A 17,814-nucleotide genomic window follows, 5' to 3' on the forward strand; every position below is an offset into this window, starting at 1 on the left:
GTAGTTGTGGTCTCCAGTGTGTTGTATTAACTGGATGGTTTTTAATTGATGGCTCCCAGGTCGGGTAACCTCATGAGGAGGGATTCAGCCAGGTCTGTGGTCTCAGCTAGATCCACTGGTCTCATCCTCAGTGGGAGCAGGTATCCCACAGGCTACTGCAGACTTGGTGTTTGACCTCTGTGCCTTTGTAAAGACACTTCAGGGTTCTAAAAAATGTACCCATTTCCTCAGATACTTAAATCAGGGAATTGAAACCACCATGGCTATTTCTGTACTGCAGAGAATAATTAGTCATATTTATTTAACCATATCTGCTTTAGCTTCGCCATGGCTAGTCTGAATTTTAACCTCAGCTGCATGTGAAGCTCTTAGCTCAGAGAGCAGGACTGTGCATTGGAGGTTGACCTCCTTTTATGGGATCATTATAAATATGGCACTTATGTAGGTTGCTACCAAAATGCAGTAATGACCAAGAATGACATTTCTCATCCTGCAAAACATCCCTCAGGCAAACAGCACTGTCCCTGCAGACCTGGAAGGATTTCTTCCAGAAGCATTGCTCAGGATGTTTTAAGTGATTTGTAGCCAAGGTATCAGCACACATGATCTGGGTGATGTCCTTGGGCTAATCCATCCTTTAAACCTCCTAATTTACAGATCCTATTCATTTTAGGCTAAAACCTCTATAGACATCCACAAGGAAAGTTCAGCACCAAGAGAGTGGAAGACTAGATGAGGCTAATGTTGTAATATCCGACTATGCTACTTCTAAATTACAGAACAAATCAGATTAAGGATATCTGATTTTCCTAGGACAAGTTAGCTGCCCTATACTTGCCCAAACCCCATCAAATACACTACCAACATGTAGTATTTCCTTCCATCCATGAATTTTTGCCATTTTAAAATTGGCCGAGGCTGGTCAGAGGATGAACTCTTGATTTCAACCCTTTTGTTAGATCTGCTGTTCTTGCTGATTGTCAAAGCAGTTCTTGAGGGGGCAGACAGGAAGGTGCAGAAGAGTGATGGTTCTGCTGTTCCCTTCCCTGTGCTCTCCTGTTTGCATCTCACTGACATTGGCAGGCATGGTGCAGGCAACACCTGCTTTTGTGACTCTGCTGGAAGCTTCTTCTGTGGCCATCTATTTTTTGAAAACAAAACGGGTATTTTGCTTTGAAAACTAAAGTGTAACTCTTCAAGGCTGGCTTTTTTTGAAGAATGGATTCAGACAGAAATGGTCTTTCTAAATTATAGGTTTAAAATTACCCTACCATTATACAACAGCTTGGCACTTCTCCAGAAAGCTGAAGACATTTGGAACCTTCTCCACTGAAATGATAATTGCCCAATGAAAACAGGATTTGGGGAAACATAAACTGACATCAAGCTACTCCTTTTTGCTATAAATTATATTGACTCGGCACTATTGCAAAATTGCTTTTGATGATTTGACCATGGAAGAATGTAGTGAAAGACTCTTAATACCACACTCCCATATGCAAGGAAATTGCCTTTTATCCACACAAATCTGAGCTGAGTTGAGACTTTCCACTGACTTCAAACAACTCTGCCTTTTATACTCGGAGTTGCACAGGCCACTGTTAAAATATCTTTAAAGTCTTTAACAGCCAGGTGTTTTCTTTGTGTGCCAGGATGGAAGTCACTTTTTTCTTCAACCAAATTTTCAATATTTGGTTTGTTTACTCCAAGCTGCTGTGAAGGTACTGAAGGACAGGAATTAAAAACTTCTCAGTCTGAAGCTGAAAAAGAAATAGATATTTGTGTGAAGTATCATTTTCCCTATAAAACTCCATGTTCCAGGATATTGTGGAGTTTACTAGTGTACTGGAAATCATTTAGGAAGTTTTTAAGATCTAGATCAGCAAATGTGTGTGCATGTGTAAATAGATAAACAGATGTACAGAGGTTTGGGAGAATGGGCTTAATGCCCAGTGGATCCTCTCTGTGAGCACTGAAGTGCCCAAGTGAATCACAAAAACAAACTTTCCCATGGACTGTGAGTGATTTCTTTGTTGGGCTCAGTTTGCCTACCTACTTTATATTACAGCATGGAAAGGCTTATATTTTCCTCTGTAAGAGAGGAAAAGATGAATGTTAGTCAGAAAGCCTGTCCAGCGGGTAAAAGTGAACTGTCAGGGGCTGACAGCATATGAATGGAGTTACCTTGGAGATGCAACAGAAGACCAGCAACTAGACACTGAGGTTTTAATGAATGCCTGCCAAACAAGGCAGAGTGTGTGAAAACAGCATGGCTGGTCCTTGAAACAAAAAGCTGAGGTGCTGGGATGCTGGAGGAACTCACAGAGGAGCAGGAATGGTGTAAGGCCACACCTGATATTGTCTGGGGACTCTGAGCCCAGAGGAGCTGTTTGGAAAAGTTTTTTCTGTGCATGTTGTTTCAGTCGCTCAGGAAACCATTGGCAGGACCATGAGAAGGGGCACCTTAGAGTGTTGAATTGTGGCTGATAAGGGCATCAATAGCCTGCTGCAAGCATTCACAGAGGAAAAAAGATGGACAAGAGTAAAGGATTTTGGCTTATATAACCCCAAACAGCCCAAATTACTGATAAGAGGTAATTTCCATTCTTCTTCTGAACTGAATTCTCTGTCTAGTCCCTGCTTAGAGCGTAAATTCCCAGATGCATCTTAGACTTCAGGTAAGTTTGAGATGCTTGTGGATCAGTAAAGCAAAGGTTCTCTGTGTGAGTCTTCAGTAACAGGATGTCACTTTTAGTACCATTGTATCAGCAAAGAGAGAGGGAGGATGACTGATTTATATATATATGTAGATTCTGTACATCTGTAGTTGCCGCATTATTTACTGAGATGTGTATTTTATGATTACATCCAATGGGGCAAAGGGTTCACTTCTAAACTGGAGCTTCCTTCCACCTTCTGAAAACATACATAAAGGCTTGGTTGGATTGAGATCTTCAGAGGCAGGATAACTCCTGTGGAGGGAATGTGTGGGGCCAAAAGTGTTGTTTGGGGTGGATTTTTCTCAGTTCTTTAGTTGGATACCAAGAAGTTCACTCAAGCCCCTTCTCCTGGAATGGGTTCCTCAGACTGTGGTTGGTGGGCCAGCAGGAGTACTTTATTGCTGCAGTTTTGAACCTGACTTTCCCTGGAGGGGCTTGCTGGCCATAAGGCCAGCACTGGTCTCAAGTGGTCTCCAAGAGACTGGTCTTTTCTGTAATAGCTCAGTGAATTAGCCTCTTTACACAGTGACTTTATGGTACACCTATTTCTGGTTAAAAAATCCTTGAAATGTGGGGGTTTTTAGCCTTTCTTTATAATCACTTCCTGTCCCTCTACCTTGAGGGTGATTTTTCCCTCCTGTAGTTGCAGTGTTGTCTTCAGGTTGTGCCTTTGGGAAACGTGCAGTCTGCTCTGCTAGAATCTGTAGTATTTGTTAGGCCTTGGAGCCCAAGTTGCCTCTGACTCCTGTCAGGGAAAACTGCTCATACTTAGGACAGTGGGGGGGTTGTTTCCTCTGTCAGGTATGGAAAGGGGCAGAGTGGGACTCCCTGGCTCCCATCCCCTAATCAGATCATACTCTGTGCTAAGTCAGGCTGGAACCCTTGTCTCAGGTCCTTGTGTCATCAGGTTGCCATCTGACCACTACCACGTTAAGTGCTGAAGCCATGGATGCTCGCTTTGTCACTGGCTTGGGTGGACATAAGGACTCCTATTACAGAAAGGTCTAGCAGGTCAGTCTGGCTTGCTGATGAGTGCCATCAAAGTAGTAGCATCAACACCAAAGTGATTTCCATGGAAGCTCAGAGAAAGGTTTGAAAAATATTTTGCCTTGTGAGGGCGTAATTGAAAATGTTTGCATATAGCAGCCTGGAATGCCTAAAGTTATGGGTGCTTGATTGTCTGTGCCAGCGGGAGGAAGAGTGTTTGCTGTATCCATTTCCTGAGTGGATGAGAGCATTCATGCCAGCAGGGAATTCAGCCCTGTGGGAGTAAGGCCAAAGGGTGTCTGCCTGTCTGGCCATCAGTGTGCTGGAGACTTACTCAGAAAATGGGACTTGACAGATACGCTCTGCTGCACAAAACCGAGCAGCATTAATGGTGTTGCCAAGTTTAACTTGCAGCCATCGTCCAAACTGTTTCTCATTAGCTGTCCCAGCTGTGTCACTGCTGCTGACGGGAACTGGCCTCCACAACCTGCTCTGTAAACACTTTCCAGAGCTCAGCTTGGACAATGATTATGACTCTGCTGCTGTGAGTCTCCTGGGTTGGATCTGGGTCTGTCCATAGGAAAGGATTACAAAACAGAAGGCTCATATCATCACGGTTTGTTTATGGCAGTTTTGGGAAATGCCAGAGCAGCACTGCAGCTTGGATCTTTCCATTGAAGCCTGCAGATTGTCTGTAGAGAACCTGTCTGCTCTGTACTGCAGTAGCACTGATCTCAGTCCAGAAACTATTTGGGTATTTTTGGCTGCACTTTGGAGAAATTCATTCAGTCTAATGGCATTTCAAAGAGGAAAAACAAAAGTATCTAAAAGCCTGAGGTTTGAGAAGCTGGCTGTTGCACACTGAGTGGAATTGTGAATGGAAAAATAGTGTGGATTTCTGCTATGCAGAGCTGCTTGTCCAGACCTATGGCGCTACCTCGTGTCAATTAAAACTGCAGGATGGCTGCTACTAAACACATTCAGTTTAATTTCATAGGTTCAAGATTGCCTGTAAACCCAGACAGAAATGTTTGCTGAATTGTTTTGAATTATATTCCATTAGCAATATTAGCTACCTGTTTTGCAAGTGCTTTAGATAATTTTAATAATATGATAAAAAGCCAGGCACTAGTAAGTCAGAAGGTTGTAAGACTATGAAATGAAAATTGGTTTAGGGTGAGTACAGGAGATGACCAGGCAACCGAGCATGCCAGTGCATAGAGCACAGCTGAAGGAGGCTGTAGTGTTTTCTTGTAGCTGTCTCTTGAGCCCATAATTGTAGGAGGGGAAATCTAGAAGCAAAAGAAATACAAGAAGAATAAGCTTGAATGCTCTTCTGCCTCCTGGATCCCATCTGTGATTCACCCAAGCCTGTGCTGGAGAGGTGTTGCACACGTCTGAAAGGAGTTTGCTAATACTCATTATCTTACCAAGACTGTGGTTGCAGCATCTGAGGGCACTGGGCTGCATCCTGAACCCCCCTCCATGCTTGCCTTTGTGCTGTGGGCAGGCTGGCAGGGAGAAGTGCCTCCTGGTGTTGCCTGCCGGGCTTTGGTCAGCACGGCTGCCTGTGGGAGGTAGAGAGCTCAGTCTATGAATCTCTTCAGCACAACACTGTAAAATCTGATTTCTCCTGGCACTGAGTTGTTGTACACTTTGCATATTTGTTTGGCTGGTGGAAACCCTGAGAGTAATTGGGGCATCAGGCACTTAATATTGTTGTTATTACTCAGGAGATATTTGCTTACTAGTGGTGGCTTATTTACTTAATTAAATTCAAATGGTGGTTTTAGACGCTGAAACTGCTTGACCCTGTGTTTTGTGAAAATCCATTGATGCAATGATCTGTGTTTATGAAAAGCTGAAAGTGTGAGAAATCTGGTAAATCTTTCAGGGAGTCTGGCTGGGAGGAGATGTCCTTCCTGCCAGGTTATCTGCATTGGGGTCAGAGTGGTGAATCATGGTAATGTGCAAGGAGCAGCAATATTCTCTCCTGTTCTCCATATGGAGATGGCCTGTATGGGTCCCACGGGGAGGATGACTGGAGTGCTATTGTTGGCCAGGTTGTGTTTGCATGAAGTGCTGGGGGAAGGACCTAATGCAAAACCCTTGACCAGAGCTGTGTCCCCTTGCAGAGATGCACTCGATGCTGCCAGCGTGCTTTATAATCAAGTTGATGAGGGCGTCCACCGCCTGGTGATGCTGTCAAACAAGCGCATCCAGGAACTGGAGCTGGTGATGGAGTTCGAGAAAGTGGAAGAGTGTTTTAAGGAGGTAAGGCCTACCTGTTAGTTCCAGTGGCTGCTGCCCTCTGACTGTGTTCCACAACAGGTACTGGGCCTGTTGATCTGTTGTGTGAAGGTGTACAGTGATGCTTGATGCTTAAAAAGAACAACTGAACATAAGATTTTGAGATAGAGTTTCAGCAATGCTGAGAATCAAGCCATTTATTTCCCTGGTATCTCTTGATGCCAAGTGAAAGTCCCTTGGTTTCTCTCCAGGTGTGGCTTAGTCAAACCCCATAAAAATCTGTGAAGTGGCTCACAGGTAAGCCATACACTTGGAGGTTGGGTGTCTTTTTTGACCCTCTCAGCAAGGCTGTTGATGAAGTATTCTTCATATTCATTTGAGAAGCAGCAGAGTGATGTCAACAAGAATCTGATAAGTCTGTGTGTCCCCTTTGGGCTGTAGCTCCTGCAGGGTCTCCTGACATACTGTTGCAGAATATCCCTGCCCCACTCTGGCTGCCCATCCCTGTCGTGTACTCTGTTGTTTAGATTCCTGTGCTGTTCTCAGGTCCCTGATATCTGATAAGGCCAGGCACACTCCTTCCCCTCTGGGTGCAACACCAGGCACACTCACTTTGCCTTTGGGTGCAGCCCTCTCTACAGGCTCCAGGAAGGGAACAGCTTCTTGTCCTTAGCCTAAGAGCCATGCTCAACCTCCCATCTCCCACCCTCTTATTTCTGTGGGACCTTCAACTTACCTTCATTTAGTGCTTGTTGAAACTCTTGACAGCCATGGGATAACTGAAGCAAACAGGCACTGGCTTTCAGAAGGACCTTTGAAACCTGTAGCCATGTTGATAGAGGGCCTCAAAAAGTCATAAAGTGTCTCAGGTCTGAGCATCCTTCAAGAGCTGATCAGTCCTTTCAGTGTTGCAGATCCCAGATATTCCATGTTGCAGATCCCAAAGCCTGGACTCAACACTGAGATTATGGAGTTTTATGGTTTCCTGTGCTGTAACTCATCAACAATGAGAAGTTTGTGTGTCCTTAAAAACCATGATTAGGATCAGTTTCACTGCTGCTGTTCTGGGATTCTGGGCTCCTCTCCTCTAGTGGGAACTGGATTTGCAAAGGAGGCTGCAGCCTACCTAGTGTTTTCACAGGCCAAAGTGGATCCGGGAGGTTTAATGACTTCCCATTTGCAGGTAGACACTGGGGCGCCACGCAGGATGTGCTCGGGACAAGAAGTGTGTTGCAAGAACCTGGTAGAGACTCTTGTTAAACACACAGGTTCCTAATACCAAACAGAAATTAAAAAAGGCACAAAAGCAAGCACTGCAACCACTTTCTGCTTTAAGCTGAACTTTATTTTTTTTTGTTGTTGTTGAATTGAGTAACACTCAACTGCTCCTGGGTTATTTTGCTTGTAGATTACCAAAGGTGGTAGGAGCTGCTCCTGCTGTTAAGCCTGCCTGGGAGCTCTAGGCAGCAGCACTGTGCCTCTCTGCAGTACTGAGAACCCACCACCATCTCTTCCTCTTGCCAGTGAGCTTGCTCCTTGTAACCTTCTCACATCCACAAAACTAGGAGTTTGTCCTTGACTATGGGGTTGGGTTGGGATATGGATTCAGGTGACATAGGAAAACAGGATGCGTGGGCGTTAGGAAGCACTTAGTGTATCCCTTCCCCCAGGCGCACCTCTGCCTGGAGCATTGCAGACAAGTTTACCAGCCTGTTTTTAAAACCTAGTGATGATGGAGGCACTGTGTTATCCTGCCTGGCCTCCTTGACTGCTTTGCTCTTAGGATGCTCTTGTTAGTCAGTCCTCTACCCCTCCTTGAGGATATGGGCTGATAACTGCAGCAGTAGCTGGGCTCCACTGATGAACATGGAGTTGCTGCTCAGCTTTGTGGAGAGCTGCCTTCAGAAAACCAGTAGCTGAGAGTCCCAGAGAACCATGAAACATTGCAGATGGGGAGGATCCATCAATACATTCACACTGACCTGGTTCATGTCCTGCCAGTCAGAAAAGGGAAGTGATATAGGAAATCTGACAGCAAGGAGATTTGATCCCAGTTGGGGGTAACAATAATAGGATTGTCAGGCCAGTGTGCAAGTTGCAGAGCTTGCTTTAGACCATGGCTCACCCAAAACAGAGCCCAGGCAGCCACTTGCCCTGTTTATGCCTAAGGCTAGTGAGCAATAGCAGAGCTTTTCAATTACTCTGTAACCTGAAGTGGAAAAACTCTGAGCAGGAGGCTCAGACTGAAATGCTGGATTGGGGGGGAGAAGTCTACACACATTCTTTCCAGTAATGAGATGACCAGCATTATGAGAGCAGTTCCTTGCTCTTTCCACATAAAGGCCGACGCTGGTGAGTAGCACAGGGTGACTAACAAGCAGGGATTATCCCTTTTCTTCTAGGTCAGCAGTTGGATTGAGAATGTTGGCAGAAAACGGCTAAAGGAAACTGTCAACCTGGATGATTCTTTGGAGATGCTGCTTCAAGCACAAAAGCAGTTCAAGGAGTTTGATCTTGTTGCCAGTGTAAGTGTTGTCAGATTGGAAAATTATATTCTCCAGCATCTGAGTAGGTAGCATGTGTGTCTTGTATGTGCTCAGCCAAACACATGGTGCTAAGAGGGTCCATCACCAAAGTGTGTGTCATTCCCTCTCACTACATAGTCTCCCTGCTCTCCTTTTGCAGACAAAGCCACCAGCTCAACACTTAGTAGATGGCATTTACCAGTCTTGGGGAAAATAACTACTGGGTTGAAAGATGGATTTTTTTGTTCCTCCTTTGATGTGCTTGTAACACTGCCTTTTTCTGATCCTGATTGAGCCTTGGTCTTGCTGTATAGGCCTTTACAAGATGTTGTGTGACAAGTGTAAATCATAAGAGATCAGGCTTCAAAATTCTGCTGTAAACATAGACACCCCTGCTCAAGTGATTTAAACCTTAAAAACCGGTCTAGTTAGCCCTAGCTGTTAATGGCCTTGAAGACTGCTTACTGTTGTTCCAGCTCTTTATCCTCATAAGCAATTCCTTTTTGTTTTCAGGAATATTGCAAAAGGGGACAGGAAGCATTAAAGAAGATGAATCAATGGGAAGACCTTTCCTTTGTGGATGTGCATTCTTACAGGGTAAAGCTGCAGAGCTATGAAGATGAGCTGGAGGAGTTCTGCACCCAGCTGGATGAAACAAGGCACCGAGTCTGTGAAACAGTCAGGCTGTATGAATTCTTTGACAAGGTAAGACAAGGCATCTGCTGCACAGAGGAGGGTGTAAAAAGTCTGCTTGGACTCAGTCCAGTGCTAGATTGTTTATGAAAGGTGTGAAATGTAGTATTTGCTCCATTAGAGAGCTGCATCTATAACCTGCAGCAGTCCCTCATGCTCATGTGTCTGCAGTGATTTTTTTTCAAGTCAGTATGTGGGAGAAGGGGTGGGTGTGTCTTCCAGAAAATGTCCACATCTGTTAAGCATAGAAGTTTTCTTTTCTCTGAGCTGGAGCTTTTTAACCCCTTTCATGGCAACAGTGGGCAGAAGGATTATGGCAGTGCTGGCTCTGATGACAAGGCCAGAGATGGGCTGATTGGGTCCAGTCCTGGCCACCATTCCAGGGTAGGCTGCCTGCATTTTCCTGCTGTATCCTTCCACACTGGACAGTTCCGCCTGTTAACCCATCAGGAGCAGCACTCTTCTTGTCAGTCCTAAATACAGTCCAACTCCTCCCATGTGGAGGCCTGTATGAGGAAAGGGAGCACCAGAATGGAGAGCTGGGAACTGTGGCTGAGGGAGCAAGGGATCCCTGGATCATCACAGGGATCTGGGAAGCAGAAGGACAGGATGTGTGTGGTGACTGTGCTGAGTGCCTGACCTTCCCACCTGTTTGGTTTAGTGCAAATGCACCCATTTAGCAGATCTGCAGTTGGATTTGGTGTTCTTTAATTTCGAAAGTTGCAGACGAAAAAGCAGTAGGATTTTCTAAGTGCGTTTTAAAATACAACTTTGGCAAGAACAGAAAGCCAGGGAGCCTGTGCTCCATTTATTCCACACTTGTACAAACATTGGGTATTGAAGTTCTCAAATTCCAGAAAGAATAGACACTAAAAGTTAAGCTGTACCAGATGTAGGTGCCACTTAGTTGCTGTCTCTGAGATGCCTTGGCAGCCAGAAGTGCTCAGGGGAGGAGGGAGGAAATTCAGCTAAACATGAAAACATGGAAAAGCATCCTGTGTGAGGCAGGAAAGTGGAGAAGGCAGCCCAGATCACTGCTGTCAGGGCAGTGAGGATTGAGTTTGTTTCGTGATGCTCTGCAGGTCTGCTCTGGCTTATCTCTGCAGTTTGCTGTGCAGGTGGGGGACCCTCTTGCTGTGGAAATGTGTAATTTTTTTTTCACCCTAATGGAGAGAGAATTGCCTCCTGTGCCATAGGAGAATTGGAAGAACCTGTGCTTTTCTACCTTACTGAACAGAGATGTTCAGGGGCTGCTCTGGTACTTGAAGACCCTTTGCAATCATGGGGGATCCTGGGAAGGGTCTTCTCATGTTTTTTCTGATAAATTGAGGCACACAAAAGCACCAAACTTTGTTTGGCATACTGACAATTCTGCAGCCAAGCCAAACATTGTTTGTATGTGAACCCTTCCAGCCAGAGCTGGAAGTCTCTGGAGCACAAATGTGGACTATAGCACATGATCATAGAACCAAACAATGGTTTGAACTTGAAGGGATTTTAAAGGAATCATCCAGTTCCAACTTCCCTGCTACAGGCAGGGATGCCACCCACTAGACCAGGTTGCTACAGGGTCCCATCCTGGCCTTGAACACTTCTTGAACACTTGGGATGGGGCAACCACAACTTCTCTGGACAACCTGTGCCAGGGCCTCACCACCCTCACAGGGAAGAATTTCTTCCTAATATCCAATCTAATCCTGCCCTCTGTCAGTTTGAAGCCATTCTCTCTTGTCCTGTCATTCCATGTCCTTGTCCAAAGTCCCTCTTCAGGTTCTGCAAGGTGTTCTAAGGTCTCCCCAAAGCTTCCAGGCTGCTCAATGCTCAGTTCTGGCATGGAAGTTACATTGTGCTGGTAGCTTTTGGGCTGCCAGGATAGTTGGACATGAGTCTATAGCAGTATGTTCCTCCACAGCTTTAAAGCCCTTTCAGAGCCTGGAATCGTTTCTAGGGGCACAAATGCTACACAGACCCCAACAGTGGCCCATTGCAGCTTTTTTGGTGGATGAAAACTCCAGGATGCAGTCCTTGGCAGCAGCAGCAGCCCTCTTGGTTGTGCTTTTCATGCTGCATGGCCCCAGTGAAAACAAAATTATAGTGGCACCGTGTATTTTCACACTGCTTTGTGTGGAGGAGAGAAACAGCTGGCTCAGGGAGGGAGGAGGATTTTGATCTCACTGGTTTCAGTAGAGTTATAAACAATTCTGGTGGTATAAATATACTGTGTGTGTATTGTGAACCAGTGGCCAACTGAAACAAGGAGTGTAGGGGGATACATCCTGCAGCTGTAGGATCAGTGCAGAAATTGCTGCACAGCATGAAAGTTCTTTCAGTGCCTATGAGTTTGATCTTGCTCTCCAGAGTGCTTTCTGCCTTCCCAAAGCAAAGTTAGTGGTGTGGTCTGGGAGGTGGGGGATAATCAGAAGATCTTATCTAAACTGATTTCACTCTCTTCTGATACCGAGCTGCTTTTGACCTTCCTGCATTGATCTTGTCAGTGCCTGCGTAACTCCCTTCTCTCTTCCCTAATATCTGAGGGCATATCTACAGCAGGAGTTTGCAATAAGCAATGTCCTTGATATTCCTTCTCGTAAAGAGCCTGCCGAGTGCCAAACCCCAGGATTTGGGGAAGAAGCTCAAGGATGCGTAAGCAATGTACACTATGGAAATGAGCTGGCAAGCTCAGCTCTCCAAACATCTCAGCATGTGCCAAGGGAGTGGAGCGCCCACCATGGGGATCATGGTGTTCATCCCTCACGTACCTCACTGCCTGCTGGGAATGGCAGGCTCTGTTTTGCTGGCCCTCCTGCATGTGGTGGGCAGGTGTTCTGTAGGGCACTGCCTGTGGCTGCCGGACAGGCAGCACAACCCCATATGCCCCATCAAGATGCTGTACTGGTTTTTTTTCACTGCTTGGCAGTTCCTGAAGGCCTGTCAGAGCTCCTTGCAATGAGGCAGGCTGAGCTGGGCCAGACCACATGGAGCTTGCACATGGGCTGGCAGGGTTCCCTCCCCAAAGACATGACTGGTGCCAAGCTGGATATTTCCATTTGTCCCCGCTTCCTTTGTGGCAGGAGCCCTTGGTGCCTGACAGGGGGGTGGATCATGGTTGGGCCGAGGCAGGAGGAGCAGTGAAGGAAGCTGCTTTCCCCACCTCTGTCTGTGGGCTGGAGGATTGTTTTTCAGTACCACAAAGTCAATGTGGGTATATTCGGGGTCCTGCCATCTCCCTGTGGCTTCAAGCCTGGTTTGGCCACTGTCCCTTGTTTACTCAGTTCCAAGACTGCTCTGGGATCTGGCACCATACAGTGCTTTGGGGAAAAACTGGCAGCTGAACAAGCAATGGTATGGATCATGCACCAAAAGCATTGATGTCTGTTTTGTTCTGGGGTTCCTGCAGGACAGTCCCCAGTATCCTTTTCACTTGCTCTCTATCCTGGCTTCACAATAACACTGCCATAGGTACACCATCAAGACCAGCAGCAGCCCCAGCAAGTCTTCCTTTCCTTGTTTATCTCATTAGCATTTTTATCTTTTCCTTCCTCAAGCTCTCTCTGGATGAATTATTTCCCAGAACACTCTTATATCCCATGTTGTTGACTTTACCATAAGTGAAGAGCAGGTTACCTGGACTGCATGTTTGAAATGACCCATGTGAGAGCCATGTGCCCTGTCAGGACCAAGCCCTTACTTGCAGCAGCATGTCCGGTGAGCCAGAGCACACAGAGCAGTCTCTACCAGGTCTGGGATGACAACCAGTCCTGCTGAAGGTCAGGAGTGAAGGTGCATGATCCTTGCTGGCACAAGTGGAAGAAAGCACTGACCCAACCAGAACGGGCAGTGTCCCATCGAAGGCGCAGCACCTGCATACCCTGTGGCCGTGTGGTGATGTGATGCCCAGAGCTGAACTGCCTGTATCATTACAGGAGGGCCTGAGGCAGCTCCGGGGGCTTTTTCCTGCTTCTCAGGATGTTGTGCAAGATGGTGCTCAGGGAAAGTGTGGTCATTGCCCTGCCATAGCTTGTGAGTCTCCTGCAGCTTGAGACCTTGCCTTATGCTTGCTTTCTGAGGGAAGTTGTTCAGCTTCAATTCTCACTGCTGAGGATTGTTGAGGCAAGGTGGGTTGAGAAATGGTAGGGTTTCCCATTTCTTGGGATTTCTATGGGCTCTGTTCCACAAGCAATTCCTTCAGTGGTGTTCTCTGTCTGTTTCCCTTCGATCTTTTCCCTCAAAGGACCCCTGACCAACAGCCTCTGCTGATTCTTGTTCCTCAGTTGTCTGTGTTTTTTTTCCTACCCTCAAGGAGCTGCTGCTTCTGACTTCTGCTTGGAGTGGGCAGAATATTGCCCAGCCCCTCTCCATCTGTGTTTACATCTCCAGGAATGGGTTACCTGTGCTTCTGGGTGGACCTGCCCCCACAGTGGGTTCTCCTGTGCTCTCCTCCTCAGCCACTTTGTTCTTTGTGGCTTAGAAAACAAAGCCTTTGGCAAGTGAAGGAGGTGCCTGCCCTTCCTGGGGGAGGGCCAGCTGGCCTGCATTTGATTATGGCAGTGCCTCCTCATCCCTCCCCATTGTCCTTGCTGCTGTAGGAATGCCAGCCTTTTTGCGCTCCATCCCGTGAGCAAGTGTTGCGGCTCTGGGGCCCAGAGAGGGGCCGGGGCCCTTCTTCCCATCCCTCTCTCCTCTCTGCACATCTCCATGCACCTTTCCCTCCAAGTCACAGTCGCCCCATCCCGGCTCCAGCAGCAGAGGGACGCAGCAAACCCTCCTGTAAGTACCAAGTGTGCGGCGCCGGCTGACGTGGGAGCTGTATTGATATTGTTTGGAAACAATGTAGAGAAGGCTTTTCACTCGGTTGCTTGTGCGTGTCTGTGCATCCAGGGTGAATCAGAGCGCTTTGTGTGCGGCTTTTGTGCGCTCAGACAGAACCCCGTGGGCTGTGGGCATCTTTGCATGGTCCCTCTGAATCCCAGGGCTGTGCTGGCTGTAGTAGAGCAGTGCCAGTCCCTCTTTCTTTTTATTAGAAGTTACTGCATGATCGTTTCAGTGGGCATAATTTCCCTACAGCTAGAAGTTGCTGCAGGGGCTGGGTGCTGCAGATGGACTGGATATATGTGCAGGGCAGGTGGTACCTCTCAGCTTCCAGGACTTATGTCAAAAGTTATGGACAGCACAGGAAGGGGCTGCTTTCCTGGACTGTTCCAAGGTTTGCTGGGTTCCTGCCCCCCAGGTGACTGAAAACTGCTGGCACAGCACTCCCAGCTTTCAGAGATGGATCTGATCTTAGATTTGTCATCTGAAATTCAGAGCATGCTAAATAGGTTGCCTTGCACAAATGTTATCTCTTGACTTCTCCCCAAAACTTTCAGAACAGGGACCTCCTGATACCTTGTTTTCTGCTGTGTTTCATTTCTGATTATGTAGCAGCTACAATTTTGCAGATGATCTTTTTGAGGGAAAAAAGTCCCTTCCAGGTGATAAATTATTGATGGGGTTTTTTTCTTAGCCTTTGATGAAAAAAGGAGGGTTGTGAATGTTGATCTGTGGGAAGCTGGAAAGGATCCTGGTGTCTGCAACCTGAAAGTGTGATTTTTTTTTTTTTAATTTATTTATTTATTTTTTTAGCTGGCTGTTTGGCAGAGTTTGAGAAGTAATTTTACTGAAAGGGTGCTATGATTCCCTGCTCTGGTAATGTGCTTGGAGAAGTGCAGAGTAGAACTTAGCACCAAAGTGGAAAAAAAGACATTTGATGTATCCTTACTGTAGCATACTTACTGTAAACAGAGACATAGGTCCCTGTTCCATGATGCTGCTAGCAGTTCTGCACAGGTCAGAACATGGTTTTACCCTACAGCAGCTTGAAGCAAATGAAATTTTGCTGTGGTTTGCAATAAAGTCCCTGGGACTTAACATGCACTATTCTCTCTACACCTATGTGCAGAAATTGTCTTTGCTTTTCTGGGGATGGTCTGCATAACATTTCCAAATAACAGTTTTGATCTTGTTACTGATGCAAGTTCTCAGGATGATGGTAGGAGTTCCAAAAGGCATGGGAGAGGAATAGTTACTGTGCTGTTTTAGGGGAAGCCACTGTTGTCTGGCTTCAGCATTGTCTGACAGCAGCTGTCTCATCTCTCTTTCTCTCTCTTTTCTCAGTTATGCCTGTAAAGTCGTGCCCCTAGACAGACATCTAGTCTGATTTGTTCTCCTATTTCAGGGGTGTCCTTTTTCATGCACAGCCCAAAGCAGTTGGGGGAATGAGCCTCAAGGAAAATCGATCCTCTGGCAGAGTTCATGCAAGGTTAATGCGTGAAATTTCTCCCCTCTCCTTCCTGCCAGGTTTTTGCTGGAGAAATCTTCCTGCAAGGTTAAAAAGAGTCTAGTGTTTACTTTCCTATCAAAGTGTATTCATGCATTAGAAAGTTTCTGCTTTGCCCTGGAGATAGCCCTCTTATACAAACAAGAAGTCCTGAATACTTAAATCTGATCTGTTACAGATTAGATTTTTCTGTCTTGCAAAATTAGTGATTTGGAAACTGTTCTGTCTTATTAATTCTTCAGTAAATCACTACTAGCTCTGCTGGTGTTAGAGTTATTTTCTGCTATGTTTCACCAAAAACTGTGTGGTCAAATGGGCAGTACAGCAGTAGCCCTGGCAAGCTCTGTGGCAGGAGGTAAAAGCTAAATAATAGTTAGCACCAGCACTCAGTGCTCCTTTCTGGTTGCACAACATAGGTGTGAGACTCATTTGTCCCTCAGTGTTACAGGGCAGCAGCAGTGAATTAATTAGGTTTTTGTCATGTGCTAAATCCAAGCGTAATTTGCAGTTGAAGGTGAGAGGATCTTGGGTTAAGACGCTTTTGAGCACCTGTTCCAGCACCTCAGGCAATGCTTTAGTGCAGAATGAGGTCTGTGATGTGTTTGTGACATGTGCAGAGAGGCAAAGCCTTGGTTTGTCTGGGTCCTTCTCCCTCCTACTTGCTGGCCAAATTCCCCTTGGAGGAGGACACAGCAGGAGGACGAGTCTGAGGGAGCCAGCCAGTGTGTAGCATATGTTGGGATGTAGGGTATTTGCCCTTCATGTGCCCTCCCTGATCCAAGGAGTACCAGCATGTTCTGTCACTGCATGTATGCAGGGAGTAATGCCTGACATGCTGAAACCACCTTCAGCCTTGATTGTCAGAGCACCTCTGTGTAAAAACTCCTCGTGTCCCTGGCTGCCGTGAGCATAAATTGACTGTTATCTGAAAGACTTGGGCCTCTGTCAGGTGTGTTCAAATCTCCTGCAGGAACACCATAGTGGGAGCCAGTCAGTTGTGGTAGGGAAACACCATTTCCACCCAGCAGGTTTAGGGATTTCCAGTTCACACTGGAGCTGAGGTGCGAGGGGAATGTGTGTTCTTAAGGTGAGAGATCTGATGCCAGTAGAGATCTCCCTTCAGCTCGGCCCAGCCTTGTGCATGTGTGCAATGCAAAGTTTGGGTACTTTTTTCCCCTCTAATCTTGGGATAGAAGCTGCACAGGGTGACAGATTTTCTGAATTTTTGTGTGCTGGCATCCGTCTGGATGCTCGGATCCTCCTGGAGACTGGAATTCCCTTTAGTCATGGGAGTTAAATAGATCTGTTCAGGCAATCTGGTCATGAAGCTCCCCTCAGTGTACAGATGGAACTGAAGCTCACAATGGCTCAATCTGCATATCAAAGCCCTGGACATATGGACAGGGTTCTCCCAAGCAACCACTGCCTCTGATGAGGCTCCTCCAGCTGCTCTGCAGGGCCTTGCACCCTCCAAGTACATCTTGGTGTGCTCTTAAAACAAGGAGCTGTTTCCAGCATTGTCAGCTCCCCTGCAGAGGAGACCCAGTGAAAGTGCTCGGTGTCGAGATACAGTCTCAGCTCCACATTTCCTAGGGCACAAGCACCCAAAGTGCAGTGCAGAGAGGTCCCAACACATCACGTTATAGTTATGAGTTTGGCTCAGCTTGTCACAAGGGAAAGGATATGAAATGAAGACTACAGAGAAAGCACCCATTTTCTTCATGCAAGCCCAAGGCTGTACTGGAGGTTTTGCAATCCCCAGCGTGGGCATGAGGAACCTCATTTAAAGGGAGCCAGGGCAGAGGAGAGACACCCACCACAGTCCAGTCTGTCCACACTTGCCTGTGGGGTGCTATTACAGTGTGATATTTGAATAGCATGATGATGTGACTGTCGGGACAGATGTAAAAGCAAAGCATGCAAAAAACCTTTGGAGGTGACATTAGTCTCTGAATGGGGTAATTTGTTGCTGTTGTGCAAATTGCCAGCTCCAGCTATGGTGACTCACACATCTCACTGTTGCTTGATCTTGAGCTTGGCTGGTAGCATGAGGCTCTTGGCTCTTTGGTGAACAAAGCTGCTGAAAAAATGGGCAGTGCCTCAAATGTGAAGAGGCTGGTTTGCAGCAAAGACAAACATTGAAGTTTCTGGTTTTACTGGGAGCAAACTTGGCCCCTGATCCTCTGGACTTCGGAGCTTTTAAATGTTGAGAAAATATCTATAGTGAGACAGAAAAGTAGGGGGAGAATAATCAGTGCAGAATCCACCCAAAGCTACAGTCATGAGAAACTCTGGAGCTTTGAGGAAGGCAGATCTGCCACTT

General features: G+C 46.5%; 1 protein-coding gene across 4 annotated transcripts in view; it reads left to right on the forward strand.

Annotated features, from left to right (window-relative positions):
• Positions 1-17,814, forward strand: part of PLEKHG4 (pleckstrin homology and RhoGEF domain containing G4) — a 92,784-nt gene that overhangs the window by 56,832 nt on the left and 18,138 nt on the right. For all 4 annotated transcript variants that reach the window (XM_030227555.2, XM_030227556.2, XM_030227557.1 and 1 more), the window contains exons 11-13: positions 5,843-5,981; positions 8,360-8,482; positions 8,996-9,187. In XM_030227555.2, the coding sequence (XP_030083415.1) occupies positions 5,843-5,981; positions 8,360-8,482; positions 8,996-9,187 (454 nt within the window). The remainder of the gene's footprint in view (positions 1-5,842; positions 5,982-8,359; positions 8,483-8,995; positions 9,188-17,814) is intronic.

The sequence above is a fragment of the Serinus canaria genome, chromosome 11, assembly GCF_022539315.1.
Source record: "Serinus canaria isolate serCan28SL12 chromosome 11, serCan2020, whole genome shotgun sequence".
In the NCBI taxonomy this organism is placed as follows: Eukaryota; Metazoa; Chordata; class Aves; order Passeriformes; family Fringillidae; genus Serinus; species Serinus canaria.